This window comes from Uloborus diversus, chromosome 8 (genome assembly GCF_026930045.1).
Source record: "Uloborus diversus isolate 005 chromosome 8, Udiv.v.3.1, whole genome shotgun sequence".
In the NCBI taxonomy this organism is placed as follows: domain Eukaryota; kingdom Metazoa; phylum Arthropoda; class Arachnida; order Araneae; family Uloboridae; genus Uloborus; species Uloborus diversus.
In genome coordinates, this window is record NC_072738.1 from 33,353,483 (window position 1) to 33,371,461 (window position 17,979).

Sequence of the window (17,979 nt, forward strand, 5' to 3'; positions counted from 1 at the left end):
TCTCTAAACTTTCTAGACAAATTAAGTAGATTTCGTGTAACTGATTAAAACCTTCATAATTTACCAAGAAGGCTCCATAAAAATCAAAGCGACCACGACCAAAGCTATGCAAGAAGGAACCAAGCATATCTTTTGCCTGCAATTCCTGCCTTGCAAAGCTGTAGCTATCCATTGACATTTTCGATCACATTGGGAGCTTAGTCAATCTGGACAAGCCGTAAGTAACCTTAGGCCGATACACTTAATAAACACGCTCATTCAATCTTTAAACTGGTTGCTAAAAATATTTTCCACAACAGTGAAAAGTCTGCACACGTGCGACTTGTAGCGATTCAGGAAACTTTTTTCTAATGATACTTGTTTTTACGGGGAAACAGGTGAAAACGTGTGAAATCCCAAGACCTTTCACGGAAATAACCAGTAACGTTTCGGAATTTTTTTAGTGTTGATTAAATTGGAATTTGATTTTTCTGTACACTATTTGACGTCGTGGATTTTTTTCACATACCTTTTGATACATTTTTTTTCTCAAATGCCGTATCATACTGTCGTGGGAAGGTAAAGCACAGTATCTGAAGTACTGCTTAAGGGAGAGTCAGGGTTTTCAGCGTCAAAAAACTTTTTTTTTTACGATTTTTTTTCCTTCTTTTTCTTTTTGGAAAAATGGTTTGATTAAATTTATTAAAACTTTGTACGCATTATTATATGCCATCACATGGTCAGAAATGTACTGAACCAAAATTTAATTACATTCACATGCTAAGCATTGATTAAGCACTATTAGAGCACAAACGATGATTTTTTTAAAGTGGAGTTAATTGATTTGGCAACTGAGGCATCCATATATTGTTTTAAGATTGTTCTGTAAAAATTTGATTAAAAAATATCTACAGATAAGCCGGTGACAGAGCATTTCCCAGAGCTCCTTTGGAAAAAGACGATTTGCTGTATTCACTGTATCTCAGCTAACAATGATCTAAAGTCCAAAAACTATTTGAGTTTAGTCAAAGTATTAATAAATCCTCAAACCAACGATCTCAGATTTTTTTAATTTTCACTTACAAATTTCTGGCGGCTATTTTAAGTTAATAGTGCTATTTTTCACTAAATGTTGCGCGCTTTTGCAACTAAAATATCCATTTTTATTTAAAACCCAGCGTTAGGGGGATTTTTCTTTCTTTTTTTTTTTTTTTTTTTAGAATGTGTGTACAAAACTTGAAATGAATCGGACCAGTAGTTTTAAAATAGGAGTGAACACAGACTCTGAAAAAGTGGTTTTGAGAAAAACGCGTTTAAAGTTTTAGAAGCTCAAAATCATCGATTCCAGCTCCATAGAGTCCGTGTAGCAACTTCAATGTCCTCAGACTTTTTTATAAATACCTATTTATTTAATTATATTTAACTATCCCCAAACAAGCAGCACTGAGGTTCTGAGCGTTCGCAGCTGTCGGAATTTGAGTCGGCGTTCGCAGCTACAGCTTGAAGAAACAGAGACTAAATACTCGATAATTTTGAGAACTTTGCGCGGATCGACTTGAAACTACGGGAATATATTTTTGAAATGTTTAACTACAAGAAAAGACCAAAAAGAAAAAAATCGATTTTTTTGAAAGTGTAAAACCCTACCCCTCCCTTAACTAAACATACCTTTATACGGGAAAACATTAAAAGATCAACACGATTTTAGAATTTAAAAGGGGGGGGGGTGCTTGGAACACTAGAATACAAGCATGTAGGGGTTTTTTCTTTAATCTGGTAAATACAACTAAAAAGAAGAAACTTTATCACGTCTTGAAACATGGGGCTAGGAACTAGTATAGGGCGAATAATTGAAACTTTAAGACTTGTCGGCATGACAAATCTGCAACTAGTATACCTTTTCCACACTTCTGAAAATCCACATTTTCAGATAACCACCTTTTTACTCTTCGATATTTGTCGCTAGAATTTCATATTTATGCTATTCCTCTGTTGCATTTTCAGAATACATAGTATTTTCCTTACCCATACCTTCGATAGCTGAGAAAGAACGTTAAATTGTTCGCACAAGCCACACCAAATACTTTATTTGAAAATTATATACTTCTCATAAGGGGAATAATTGGAGTTCGCGCCGGTTACAATGTGACTAATTGAAAAAAAAAATGGCGATTAAAAAAATCGTCCGTGATCCGTCAATTTCCACCTTATAACTCAAAAAAATTAATCACTGACCTTTAAGTACACAAACGGCATTATGCGGGCGATAAAATCTTTTCCACTTAAATCAAGAACTAATTTATTAAAACTATATTACTTATGTTAATTAATGCATTTAGGACTATCAATTACAACAAATTAAAGTAAAGTTATCGTTTAGTACTTTCAGTAAAAAAAGTGGTAATGAGTGGCCACTATTTCAAAAAGGTGGCTACTAATGAAATTGGAACCAGCGAGTCTTGGCGACTAAGAACTTTCCCAGCTTTTCCCTTCGGTTTCTATTAGTAACAGAGAACCTAAAGTTAACTTTCAATTGATATCAAATATGTATCACCTAGAAAAAAAAATAATCCAATTATTTTTAACACATTTATGTACGGCCTACGCATGCTATGGAATCGGTAAACCTCCAGTTAGGGCGAGTCTATCTGAATGAGGGCTAAAAGTGAAAAATTGATGCGCGTAGTTCGCTCATTTTAATGCGACTCTGATTAATTTAGAGGCTTACACATATCTGCAAAGGCTGGCATCCCTGAAAGCTAATAGATTCGTCCATTTCGAATGTAAAACGGAAGTTAACCCTTCCATCTCATCGGTGGTCAGACTGTATGCAAACTACAATCAACTCTTAATAACTCGAAGTCTCAAGGGACCGGCTAAAACGTCTGCGTTATTGGTAGTTCGAGTTATGGGAAGTTTCCAAAACAGTCTCAAAAGTTTGGGATCCGATGAAAACTTTGAGACAAAGGAATATTCGAGTTATAAATTTCGAGATATCGAGACTCGACTGTATTCAGTTTTGGTAGAATCGGTAGACATTTACTTCCAATTAATTAACGAAACCATGACCATTAAAGAATTACTCAAACAGTTATTTATCGAAGCAGACTATCTACTTAACACGTTCCTTTCGCATAACACAATCATATTCTCACTAACTTCAATAAACCATTGAAAGAAATACGAAGTTTTATCTAGAGACCAAAAGGGATCTTCAATAACTGCAAGCTAATCTCACGTAGCAAACTATATAAAATTTATACAGTACATGACAGAAACTTAAAAATTTTCCAAACTTCAAGAAAAAGTACAAATTTTGTTACGCTTAAGTTTCATCTACACTTTTGAGTAATTCCATCGGTCTGAAATGTAGCATCCAAAACCATTACCTCAATACCATTTCTTTAATGGCCATTATAGTAATGGTGAATGCGAAATTTCATTCTTCAAATAAAGCTATTATTTTCTGGTCCACGGTACTGCAGTAACTTCAAAAGTTAAACAATGCGAAAGAGGAAATAATTTCAAACTCGCAATTCTTTTATAGTTTAAATGTCTACAGAAAAGAAGTCGATGGCGTTCCTTCTTATCGATTGACGTAAACTGGGCAAAATGATAAAAAGTTCTTTAAAGACCATTCTTTGTTTTATTATATCCTTGTGCGTTTTTCTTTGGGTATGTTGGTGAAATTGACTTTTTTTATAGACTCCTATAAAGTAGGACACGTAATAAAATTTAAATTAATATTAATTAAACGTTATTATTTTTAAATTGGTCATTAAAAGCAAGTTCTTTTTCGTTTCAGCAGATTCATGTTTGTGTTTTATTGCTTTTATTAGCATGAAGTTTGTTCTGGTAAAAGATCTTGTATAATTTGACTCTGATAAGTTGAGCTGGTAACAGAGATTGTACGGTGTGGCTCTGATGAGTTAAGGTGTTAAAATAACTTGTATAGTGTGGTTCTGATGAGTTGAGCTGGTAAAGGAACTTATATAGAGGGGCTCTGATAAATTGAGCTGGTAAAAGAACTTGTATAGTGTGGCTCTGATAAGTTGGGATAGTAAAAGAGCTTGTATAGTGTGTCTCTGATAAGTAGAGCTGGTAAAAGAATTTGTATTGTGCGGCTCTGATAAATTGAGCTGGTAAAAGAGCTTGTACAGTGTGGTTCTGATAAGTTGAGCTGATAAAAGAACTTGTATAATGTGGCTCTGATAAGTTGAACTGGTAAAAGAGCTTGTATATTGTGGCTCTGATAAAATTGAGCTTGGCTATGATCTTAACCATGTTTATTTCTTTTCATGGAGTTCCGTCTAATACCACAACACTGACTGCAAGACAGTTTATATAAGTGGTGTGGCATCGCAAATTTAAACACCACTTTATAATTTTGTAAAACTTAACAATTTCTCTAATTATTTGACTTTTTTTTTTTTTTGATGTATCAACTACTGGTGATTTTATCTTATTCTGATACAGCTTTGTTTTTAAAATGACTTGATCTTTCACCACATCACTCATGAGTCCATGGAAATTTGTTTGGTGAAGGAAAAAATTGTTCCAAAATGTGCAATAGATGGCGCTTAGTGGTAATTTAGGGGAGGGGGGCTTCGAAAGAGATTTGATAAACAAGGAAAGGTTGTTTTGCCAAAAATATACAATAGATTCCAATCGCTTACGAACATTTTATTAGTGTTTGCAGAGAAGACTGATTATGACTAAAGAAAAATTTCAGCTAAATGAAACAAGTACCTTGCGGATGAGCCATGGTTTTGAAGTAGAAGATTCGCTTCGAATCCCGGAGGTCGCGTGTTCGACTCCCACCGGAGCTTTGGGTGTCGTTTCCTTTATTTGTGCTGTAGATATTCCTTGTGTTACGTGTAAATAAAGAAGTCAAATTTATGGAGGTAATGGTACTACATATCTTTATAATGGTTATTAACTATGGATACGACAACGGCCTTATGAACGAGTAACGTATTAATTGTACGATACGTTCTCCGCCTTGTTCCTCCCCCCCCCCGCTATAGGTTAATAATTAGACAGACAAAAGGACATCTTCACACCATATTAGAGGTTATCTATGCTGATTGTACGACTGTGGTGAGCATGTCAGCAATTTAAAACTTAACTGCGCAATCTATCAATGTATCGACACTTTTTAGAACTATGTTTTTCCTTCGACAAACGAATTCCCATGGCCTCACGGATGTTTTGGAGAAATTTCAAGTCATTCTGACCTTTAAATTAGAGCGTTTTGAAATTTGGACTTTAATTACAATCTACGTCTGAGGCTAAAATTCTGAATTTGGCTGATCCCCTCCTAAAAATAGTCTGGACGGAAGACTTTAGCATCCGTTAAAACGGGAAGAATATTCTGTTATTTGAATGAACATGAACTGACTAAAGGATACATAAATTAATTTTAATGCTTCCATAGATGTTCCTACTAATTATTTTTTGACTAATTTAATTATTGTTTACTTTTTCTGAAGAAACACAATCCTTGATTCTTCAGTTGCGCTATTTTATCTTAGCTGATCATAAGTTTTTTTTTTTTTTTTTTTTTTTTTTTTATCATGAAAGAATGTACTTTTCATTTTCAATCCACAAATGTTCAATTATTACTAACACGAAAGCCCCCAAAGAGATAGCTCTTGCTCCACTAACACTCACCACTTACTCTTTAAACGAATTGCCCAGATATTCACGTTCCAAGAGAATTTACCCAGAGAAGCAAAGGTACACCAACCCCATTTCGCAAAATCAAATACTTCAAAGGCTTAATTTCCTTAATCCTAAAATCCTCAATCGTTACTCTGTACCAGATAACAAATTTTCTAGGTTGAAAGGTCAATAATTCCATACTGATAAGATTCCCAGTTTAATCCATTAAGTCCAATACATGTGATATCTTTAATTTACTTTAGATAACGAGAGGGGTAAAAGTTTTCTCAATAACATTATTGGTCTCAGCAAGAGGAATTTGTATTAGCAAGTCATTTAGGAATGCGGGTTTATTTTATTTTAAAGACAGTGGCAAAGGCGCATATTTCATTTTACTAGAAAGCAGAACAAAGATCAAGTTTCTGAAACGTTGTTTCGCATGGCGGTGATGGCATAAGTGTATAAAACAATGAATTCCCCAAAGAAGAATAAATATAATATTTATTCACCTTGTAGTGGGAAGTTTAACAGGAGAGTGGCCCTTAAAGTGGGATGTAGAATATCCATAGTTTCAGGAGATCGAGGGGGTTGCCAATGAGGCGGTAATTTTTTTAAGATGACATCCATGGCGAAACTAATCTATGTTTGGCAACCCGAAAGCAATCTAGATCTGTTCAAACTTGTTGTCGTATGAACGCTGAAATGTTTTTTTTTTTTTTTTTTTTTTTTTTGAGCAATCACGATTGCTTATTGTTGTCATTTGACTGTTTTGATGTGCTATCATTTTATTTTCCCACCGCCACCCTCCGCACCATCACCGTCGACCGGCTCCTCACGATGCTGCTCCTATAGCGAAAACCGTCTCCAGGTTGCATCCATATCCTACACACACGCGCATACATACACAACTACACAAACACACACGCGCGCACACACACAAATACATACACCTACACACATACACAAACACATACACACATACACACACTCAAACACATACATATACACACGCATACATACAGACACCTACACACACACCTACACACAAATCACACTCATGCCTGCACGCAGACACAAACACATATGCCTACACACATACACACTCTTTACCACACACACATGCCTACATACACACACATTCGTGATTGCGAAAAACATAATTTGAATTCAAAAGGTCAAAATTCAAATTATTATTATTATTTATTTATTTTTTTTTTTTTTTGTTTGTTTGTTTAACGTACGCTATATGACCAAAAGTATCGGGATACTTTCAAAAATTCACAATTTTAAAGAATTTCTCGAGAAATAAGGATCAATTACTTTGTAACTTTTCTCACATAAAAGGTATGTTCCAGCTGTCATTTCCACTAAACATTATATCAGCCACGCATTTAGGAAACAGCAACAAACTGAGGAAAACAAAAATGCTTTTTGATCATCGTTCATCGTAAATAGCTGTTAATAAGCTGTAAATTTCAGAAATTAGTTATCTTACTATTCATAATTATTTTACATGCTTTCATGAAAATATCGCTGATATTCATGAAGATATAAGCATTTCTTTCAGAACTTCGAATTTTAGTTGAAAGTCTTCGACTCATAACACGCAAAGCTTTCCATCAAATCTTACCAAACTTTCAGAAAGCTTCACAGAATACACGAGAAGTACGATACCAAAATTTGAAATTCAAATGATGAAAACTTGATGAAATATGAACGTTTAAAGCAATTAATTTTTCTCTGCGCATTCGCGAAAGACAGCAATTTGTAACTTGCATAATCTAAGCCCCAACTAGATTCCTCAACTTATAAAAAAATTCCAAATCAGTATCTTAAAAATTCAGAAAGCATTTCAAAGAACTAGTGTTTTTTCTTTGCGTACAGAAACTTTCTATTCTTTCTCGTATTTTTGAAGCGTATATTCGATGGTTTTTTGCTGTGGTTTTATGTTTTAAAGTATATTGTGATCTGAAGTGTTTTGATCTTGTATTTTTATCTGAATATTTTCTATTAGTGCTAAAAAAGAATCTCAAAGAACGATGTACTGTTTGACCAAGGATTGTATGGAAGTGGCAAACGTCCAGTTAAGGCGACTCCATCTGAATGAGGGGAAAAATAAAAATTTTCTGCGTGTATTCTGCTCATTTGAACGAGGAGACTCTGCTTAATTTAAAGGCCAACATACATCTGCAAAATCTGACATCCCTGAAAACTAATAGATGCTTCCATTTCCGCGTGTAAACCGGATGTTTGCCTTTCCATACAATCCGTGGTTAGACAATATGACGCATCTCGTCATACCTCGTTTTCTTGGCGGCATTTTTTGGCGCCAACAGGAAAAAGTCGCCAAGGAGGGATATATGACATTAGTTCAAAACCTTTTAAAAGTTATGCACACAAAAATAGTTTAGTTCACAAAAATTTATCTTGAAAAATATGCTGCAAAAACGGAAGAATCGTAATTTTTGCATTTTTTACGCAGGATGTATCAAGGAGCTGAATTAAGCACATCTTGATAATCAGATACTAGCCTAATCGGAAACTAAGGACCCGACCCTTGGGGAGTCTCAAAATCGGAGTAGTGAAAGTTTTACAAGAGTTTTGGGGGAAGGAAGGGAAATCTAATAAAAGACAAGGGGCCTGCCTTAGTCCTGAACAGCCGTGAATTGGGAAAGAGAGCAGGAAGTCCTAATAACTGTCTAAATTTCAAGTATGCTTTGAAGATAATGAGAACTAGAATTGCTTATTCTGTATTTCTTCAAATTTTCACTCGTTTAATAGTTACACAATTAAGACCAAAAAAACTTATTTTCCTTTCTGGAATAAGAGAATATATATATATATATATATATATATATATATATATATATATATATATATATATATATATATATATATATATATATATATATATATATATATTGTAGAGATATATATATATATCTACATAGTATAAAATGAAGTCTCCAAAAAGCGTCTGTCTGTTTGAACTCGCAAAACTCGAGAACTACCCGGCTGATTTTGCTGAAATTTTCACAATTTGTTCCTTTAAGTCCTGAGAAGGTTTGCAGACCAGTTCGAAAACAATTCGATGAATAGTTCTATTTTTATTCCAATTTAGGCCCAATTTTCACATAAATTCCCGAATATGGGGGTGAAAAATTACTCGCAAATAGTAAAATAATATATCGTTGGAAAGGGAAGAATTTTCCGCGTTTGACACAATTTGTTCCAATGCTCTAACTTAATTACGGCGGGAGTTTTTTACGTTTTTAGCTCGAATTTTTTTAGGCTTTGCCGAAATTTAGGCACTACTTTCTTCATTAAATAAATCAATAAAAAGTGAAGAAATTGTCCCACAGCTTTCTTTTTGACGCCATTGGAAAAAGCGACCTTTTTTTACTCCAGATCTAACTCGACCTTTGGTCGAAAAAATACGCTTTTATCTCGAAAGGAAAAAAAGTTACAAGCCTTTTTAAATCAAATTTAAGAAATCTCGATTCCATTCAAATTGTGAACCATTTTCTTTCACATTTTAATTTCTTAAACTTATTTTATTTTGTGTTTCCATGGTTACGCATTTCAAATCCATCTCTCTGGATTTAATTTCTTAAAAGTATTTTAATATCTGTCGTCATTGTTTGGAAGGGAAATCATGATGTTTTTTTTTATTATTTTTTACACCTTATTAATGAATATACGTCACTTGACACAATTTTTAGTTTTAATGTGGATCGGGCAAAGCCGGGCAACGCAGCTAGTATATATATTTCTTTTGTTTTACGTTACAAAACATTTCGGGTATCGGGGGGGGGGGGATACGGCCGTAGAAGGGAAAGTGGTAGAGATTATCTATCTCTTTAGCTTTGTGATCCCTTAACCTCTACCTCTCCGCCCCCTTATCAACACGTGGTCCAGTTGCCCATGCTTAGCCCAAGAATAATGCACGGATAGAAAAAAAAAATTCTTCAAGTTGACTACCTATCTACTTTTACCGCTTTAGTCAAGTGCTTTTCTTTTCATTTTGTCATCATCCTCTACAAATTGACTACTAGAGCACTGCACCGTGCGTGCTCAACTTTCACAAATATTCATCGTATTGGTAAATTTACTGAATTATCCCATATTTGTATTTTTATTTTCTGTATTAGAGTGCAGAACTAATGCATGATCTAAAATAGAAGGAATGCGACATACCAGATAAAAGCTTTGGGAAAAAAAGAAAAATTGAAATATGGCTATCCTGAAAAAAAAAAAAAAAAAACGCTGCCAACCACCTTTCAAAAATTAAGTTTAAACAAGTCATTGGTTAGCCGTGATTCATCAGAAATTTAATAACGATTGACCTATGGATCGCGATCTGCAGTTTTGGAACCAGTTCTGTAACTTTGCACAAATTTTGGGAGCACAGCTTCAATATTTTCGCCCAATCAGAATCATAAACTTCTTAAATGCAGATTTGATTTCTTGTGCACTACCTAGAGTTCTGTCGAGCAATACTAATATTGCAATTCCATGCGAGATTATCAGTCAAAGAACCATAAACATGACTTAAAAATAAGTACTAATAAAAATATTGGATGATACGGAATCAAGAAAATACAAACTTTTTTTCTTTCTTTTTTATGTAAAGGAACGTATCAAAGCACACACACAAACATGTAAAAAAAAAGTTTACCTTTTATTTTCCAGATTTACCAGCGAAACCAATTTTTGAAGCGATACAATCGCAAAGTAGTCTTTTCTATCTAATCTTACAGCACAGCTAAAAGCTCAGATTAGTTTAAAAATTAGGTATTTACTATAAATAAAGTTATAGTGATTCTGGCTATTTCATACGACGAAAGGAAAAGAGTTCGATTATGCATAAATACGCATTTATAAACATGCCTCACAATTATAAATGTTGCTAAATGTTCTGAAATTTATGAAAAATATCAAGTAGATGTGAAAACCGGGATTCAGACATTTTTTTTTTTTTTTTTTTTTTGAACGGATAATAAATTTAACCCAAAATGCAAGTAAAGTATTTTTTGAGCAAGTACGGGATTTTTTTATGAAAATAAAATACATAGCGCATGAAAGTTTTCATATTTGAAGTTGCTACATGAGACAAAGTTTTCCAACGATTTTGTATGTTACCCCCGAAGGACGTCGCCCGGGATGGTCCCCCCTCCCCCCATATTGTTGATTCTGCATAATAATCGAAAAGCTTACGCAATAATCGAAAAAAAGAATGAACTAGTGATGCAGTAAAAGATGCACGCAATTGCAATATTAAATAAAACATACTTATAGAAGCCTGGAAAAAGTTTAAAATAATAATAATGAAAACGATTATGCTTGAGCACAGAAAATGAAAATAAGAAACAAATTTCAAATTTCAAAGGAATAAATTAGAGTATATTTTGCACAAAAGAATTCTCAAAATGCTGTGACTGAAAGAATAATTATTCATAATTACTTTATCTATGTCTTTAAAGTTAACCGCTTCATAAATATACAAAAATAATAACGGGTACAAAGAATATCAAACTCCAAGCAATTTACCAAAAAAATAAATAAATAAATGAAAGTAAAAAAAAAAACACGGTATTCATCCTTGCAAAAAAATAAATAAATAAATAAAAAAGAACGGTATAATAAAGAACGAAATAAAAACTAGTAAAAGAATATTTTATTCCAGTGGTTCCTAACCTTTTTCTGTCCAGCCGCACTTCATATTCATTTTCACTCAAAATTAAGACAAGAAAATACTGCGATTCCCAAAATAATGAATCGTGAAGCTAATCAATCAGTTTTCTTTGTCCGAGCTATTCAGAAAGCATTGATCTTATATAATTAAAAACTGAGCGTATGTACCTATCTATACAACTATGTATGTCTAAGTTTCTTCTCCCGCATGTATCGATGGATTCGTAATCTTCCCGTCTTTATATTTGGCTATTTTACATAATCCCTCGATTATAATTAGCAGAGATATCAATTAAAAACTATTAATTATGACACTTAGATTTCGACATAAAATCTCTATTTTTCGAAGGCTTTCCCCTCATTCAAATTATTATTTAGTGCTTCATCTCAACTTTCCGTAACAGCGCTTTTATTAAAACTTGTAGCGTGAAGAAAATTATTGAAACGAAAGATCTGTTCCCATTTTTTTTCTCGAATATGAACAAGTAAAATTCTGGTTTTTGTTTTAAAGGCTTTTCTTGTAATAGGGAGATTTAAAATGTTTCTTATTTGGTTGTTTTTCCGCAGTCTTCCGCACAATTTTACTGATTTTTTTCTTTTTTTTTTTTTCTTTGTTCAAACGTGATTGTTGAACACGCGTCACTTGAAATAACTTTTATTTTTGAGGTGGACCGTGCAAAGCCGGGCGACGCAGCTAGTTTTCTGTTAAAGTGGGTACGTACACACTGCAGCACTTGTGCCTTTTCAACCGATTAATAAAAAACTCTTTTCTATAAAAATAGTTTTTTTTTCTTTCAGTTTCATCAAACATAATAAAAACAGTTGGGTATTTTTTTTTTTTTTTTTAACTTTGACTTGCACATTTGCACATTTAGGATGCATTGTATTTGCACCCAAGATATCAATTTCTAATATTGTTTTTGAAAAATATTAAGGTTTTAGCTACCGGGATACGAGTTTAAAAGTTTAAAAAAAGGAAAAAAAATGGCAATTTCCAAAACATTTTATGAAAATAAAAATGTTTAAATTTTTTGTTCTAAAACCACTCAAATGTTTCCTTTTAACACTCTTTTCACACATCTTTACGATTAACAACATTCCTTTACAGTTTCTACTGCGCGAATAGACCGTACATTTTCGTGAAATTAAACAAAAATCGATTTTTTTACCATTTTTCGTACATTGCAATATTTTTCCTTTTATGGTCCAGTACAGTTTTTTCTCAACAAATGCACACTGTGCATCTCTTTGTTAGAGATACAAATATTTTATTGCATCAAACACCGAAAACCCACCACAAATAGTATTAAATAATTAACATAGTAGAGTAACCAGTAATAAAAAATCAACTTTGACGCCTTTTTCGAAAAAAAAAAATAATTATCCGAATGATATGAGTACTCGTTCACATTTTGAGAAACTTAGCTCCTTCTATAAACGTAAGAAGTTTAAAATTTTCTAAAACACTGTTCCCAAATTTAGCCGCCACTTATAATAAATCACGACAAGAGAAAACTGGCGAAATCCTCTCTCTTCACCAAACGTAGTTAACATAAAGCACCCAACAAATCCAGGGATTTCAACTCCGGTAGTTATGCATATCGATTTAGAAGAAGAGGTAAATTGCGTTTACTTGATGCCAAATGGTTGTTATTAGACATTTAATTGTGTATGCTTGGATTGTTTCCAAACGAAGAAACAGCCGGGCGCTTAATGGACTTTCATGCCAAAATTGAATAAATATCGATCTAGTACTTCTAATTTTCACTGGAGTAGATTGAGGTAGAGCAGTAAACGAAATTCATTTCCGGACAAGTAAATATATTAGACCAGTTGAAGGTCTTGGTGGCAAAAGTATAGGCAATAAGAAGTAAGTAATTTCGTCCTGGGACGAAACTGCAGTCTCAGGGTACCATAACCGGGCTATCGATATTTTGCATGTGGCTCTGAGCTGCAGCTTAGGTGACGCTTTCCGGCGCAGTGGTCACAAAAAAGAACACCAATTAAAAATTTTCTTTAAAAAATGTACAGTCGAACTCGCTATAACGAGCACAAAGGGACATGCCATATTTTTCGCGTTAGAACCGAGTGCTCGTAAAAAGCAAGTTCGCGAAAAAAAATCATAAAAATTTATCATAGTTGCCTTTTTTTACTTTTTAATCACTGTTCAGTCCCAAAAAAGTTGGTTACTTTGCTTTGAACTGTCTGAATGTTTCTTTCTTACGTCATTGTTTTTGAGGACTACACATATATACACATATATAATTTCTATACGTTTCATTACTCCACAAATTAAAAAAAAGTGCTGTCATCGCTTTTTCTCAGGGTTTATGATTTATCACTAACTTTGGTTTATTTTGGAATGTTAAAGAAAATGTACCAAAAAAGGGATAAACTGAGCTGGAAGTCAATAGAAATTTTGCGAATCACAAAAATATTGCTCGCTTTAAGCTGGTTTGCTCGTTAAAAGCGAGTTATGCACCCATAGACATTGTACCAACCAAATATTTCTGATTTCCTCGCTAAATCCGGATACTCGTTAAATCAGGGCTCGTTATAAGCGAGTTCGACTTATTTTCTTTAACGCCACAAAAATTGCTGCAGAGGTAGTATTTTGTTCTCTTTAACGATCATGGAGGGCAGCATTACAAAAATAGCTTTTTCAGATGTCTCAATTTCTCCTTCAAATCTTCAGAATTTTGAACCCAAAAATTGGAACTTTCGACAAGTTTTAAACTTATTAATTTGACCTGAAAAAGTCAACCCTTTTTCTTCATTTACCCTGTGGTATTCAATCACGTTGTTGTAAAAGATTTAATTTCATTTTTGAATGGATAAACACCATTTTTTCCTGCCCTAGGTGAGTGGTGTTAACAAATGAGTACATCACCAACTGCGAATTTTTTTTTTTTTTTTTTTTGTTAAATTTTTTTATTGCATTTTTCTATGTAGATGATCAGTTACACCTACTCACAGTGTTTTTTCCCTACGTTTCAAATAATTTTATGATCCACGCCTGGGTGGTAACATAATGCTTATTGGAAAATGATTTCTAAGTAACAACAGGGCACCCCAAAAATCTTGTTCCTGCTAGGTATTATTTTTCTTTTTTACTAATATATGTTCTAACATAAAATTAATTTTCTTTTCAGATGCCTGATACGAGCTCTGGCAATTTCTAAGAGACCTTATCCACGTGTGACAATAAATGAAAGTGAATAAACTCCCTCTATCTCATACTTCCTCTTAACTAATGTACTATGTGGTAGATTACCTCTACCTTTCTTGTTTTGCTTTGTTCTACTGTTTAAAATGTAAATAAACTGCATAAGAGACCGTTTGAGTTACTGGATTATTTCTTACGCTATTGTTGTTACTATTTGGTAGCGGTGAGGTACAGCAATATTTCCGGACGCTCGAGTCTTCACAGAAACGAGGAAGCGCACCTGTAATTAGCTACCAACCGTATTCCATAATGTCGTAAAATATCTCAGAAGTAATATACATGTAATAATATCTCTCAAGAGCTGAATTTCTTAAATTGTGTTTCGTGGAACCCTAGGGTTCCATGAAGATCGCTCAATGGTTTTACGAAACTTGCATTCTTTCTTTTCATAACGTTCAAATTATTCACATTAAAATCGCAAAATATACGCTATTGGCTACAAATTCCATCGGAGGACTAAATAGATAACTATCGATGAAGCAAAGACCAAAAAGTCAAAATATTAGGATGTACAGCTCTCTCTAGTAGCGATTCATGAAGTAACGCTCCTGACATCATCAGCAATGAAACTCGCTCCACGGCATGATAATTTGATAACACTTTTTGGTAATGTTTGACATGCAGGGAAATGCTTTATTTTGGCGAGGCTGAACTGGATCTGGTATCTTAACTGTTTTACTGATACGACTGTGTCATTTCAAGGGAATGAATAAACGGAAAAGTGGTCAGCAATGAACTTTATCTACTGAAGTACAGGTTAATCCACTGGAGTTAGGGTTAAAATTTCAACTATCGAAATACCACCGAACAGGCAATTGCTTCGTTCAAATGTTGAAGCAATTTTCTCCCGCCATACCTTGACAGCTGATTTTTTAGTTGATAATATGGTCAAAAACTTCTATCACCCACTGCACGATTCCTATTGCAAACACTTGCCGCAAAATAAGTATTTCACGGTTATGAGATTGCTCTCGATGAAAATGAAAACTTCCATTTTGTTTCACACATAATATCTCTGCTCGTGTAGCGCAAGAAAACTCGAGTTTTGATACATAGAATTATATATATACCTGCCCTTTGAATAATATAAGGAAAACCAAATTTGAAAATATACATTTTTCCCCTTTTTTTTTATTTTAAAAAAAAACGTAATGTTTTCACAAAAAAAAAATGGTATTGCGATAAAATAATACACTTACAGTGTCTAGCTTTTGGTAAGAAGTCTCAGTCTTATAGTTAAAAGAGGGCAGACGTAAAAACTTTTTTTAAAAAACAGAACTACTAATTTGTTAGAACATTTTTAGCAAACTCAGATTCCAGGACATCTGTTGTTGAGCTTGGTTTTTACCTTTTTTAAACTCTAAAATGAAATCCTGGCTACACCACTGACCAAGAGAAAGAGAAAGTACCCCCTCCCCCTTCCCCTTACCACCCCAAATTTCAATGGCGTAGAGTGCGCCAAGACCCTTTACTGGTGGACACCATTAAGAAGAGATACAACGGAGGGAATGAAGACTTCCATTCATGAAACCAAGACCCCAAATCACGTGATAGATTTTAAAGCAAAGCTTTGGAAGAAATCAGGTTTCTCTCGTTTTTTTCACGCATAACGTGCCAACCATTCGTCGTTGTTGAGTCTCGTGACTTGAGGTCTTTGGGTCAGCTTTCGCTAAGTCAGCATAGGTCAGTCTCCCTCAATTTTGATTCCTGCTCGAAGGTAGACACTAGGGTGGTCCAAAAAAGGCACTTTTTCAAAAATTTCTGATTTTTTTCTGGTCTTACCCTCCAATTCGGTTCCACTTATGCAAAATATAATTATTGTGAAGTTTCAGCTCATAATTTGAACTTTTCAGTTAGCAAAGGTTCTGGGAATTGATGCACAAAAAAGCTCGCAATGGGTTAACTTTTTGTGTCAACTTTTACGTAATTTTTTGTGTATAAACTTGGAAATGTCCACTCACATCCTTTTGCTACTTACTCTCTCAAATGATGTCATGCTTTGCGGGAGATGGAGGTTCGTGAAATTGCGAGTTTGTGACAAAGAGGGGGAGGCAACAAAAAAGTGTGACATCACACATTTTTGTAAAACCACATGCTTAAGAAAAATGGTGTGACATGTGACAAACGGAGGAGAGGGGGTGAGGTGAAATGTGACGCTTTGTGACAGATGGGGAGGGGGTCAAACATTTCAATGAAAAAAATATCGCAACGACAGCCCCTCAACTGGCTGCACGTCAATTCCATGCCGAACGTGATCAGACAGCAAAATCATTTTTCATGAACACAATCTAAGAGCATTTCACATTAACAACTAGAGGAATGAAAATATAGAGAAATTTATCAGCACTTACCCGTACAGCAAAGCTGAACCAGCTATTGCACCTCCACACTGGGCAGTGATGTACAAAAAAGCTCGCAATGGGGTAACTTTCTGTGTCACCAGCATCGCAAAGGTGAAAGCAGGGTTAATGTGGGCCCCAGAAATGTGGCCAAAGCACTGGGCAGCAGTGGCCATCGCAAAACCGTTCGTGAAAGACTTGGTGAGTGTGTTCGTCGAATGTATAGACCACATCACGTGAGAGCCGCAGACCAGGAAAACGTACAAGAATGTGGCTAAACACTCGGCAATGATGGCCCGCCAGAATTCCAGAGTGCGCAATTCGACCAACATGGTCTTTTTCTTGTTGAGTTCATGGCGAGATCTTTCTGCATTGTAAAACAACTGCAGGAGGTAAGCTTCTGAAGATACAGTAGCCATTTTTTACTAACTTAGCTTAATTTGTACCAAATGCTACAAAAAGTAATGTCACCAAGCCAGCAATAACGTAAATCTATCTCAGAATTCAATAATTATCTTTTATGCTCAATTAGCCATTTCAAGCTGCTAAACAAATAATCAATGCCACTATTCTTGTTTCTTTAACTAGTTAATATAATTTTAAGCGATAAAAAGTTCTTAAATCAACAGTATTATTAGTTCTATCATCTGCTTTCTTTAAGAGCAGATATACCTTACATTCACATTCAACAAAATGACATTTACTTGTATTTTAGTATTGTACAACAGTGCGTCATAACACAATTTATTTGGACCGCTTGCAATTTGTTTTTCTGCAACTGCTTTGAGCTAAGCCAAATTTGTATACTGTTCAAGTTTTCCTCATGAAATCTTCTGCCAAAAACGCATCAATCAAACCTCTTACTTCCATACATTTTGTGCAAAAAGATGTTTACAACGGGCACTAAAACATTTCAAGCGATAGAACTTTCAAAATGAATTTGTTCAACTTTAAAATTTCCAAACAAAATTAAATGTAAGAAGCGAAAACATGTTTGCGGATATAAATGTTTACCTTGATAACCGATCTTGAATTAGAAAGCAAAAATGCATTAAGTATTCGCCTCGTCTTGTAATG

At 34.2% G+C, this 17,979-nt stretch overlaps 1 protein-coding gene across 1 annotated transcript in view; it reads right to left on the reverse strand.

Moving 5' to 3' along the window:
* LOC129228009 (neurogenic protein big brain-like) overlaps nucleotides 1-17,321 on the reverse strand; it is a 161,391-nt gene extending 144,070 nt beyond the window's left edge. Inside the window, exon 1 of the mRNA XM_054862637.1 lies at nucleotides 16,915-17,321. Coding sequence (XP_054718612.1) covers nucleotides 16,915-17,321 — 407 coding nt within the window. The remainder of the gene's footprint in view (nucleotides 1-16,914) is intronic.
* Between the last annotated feature and the right edge of the window lie 658 nt (nucleotides 17,322-17,979).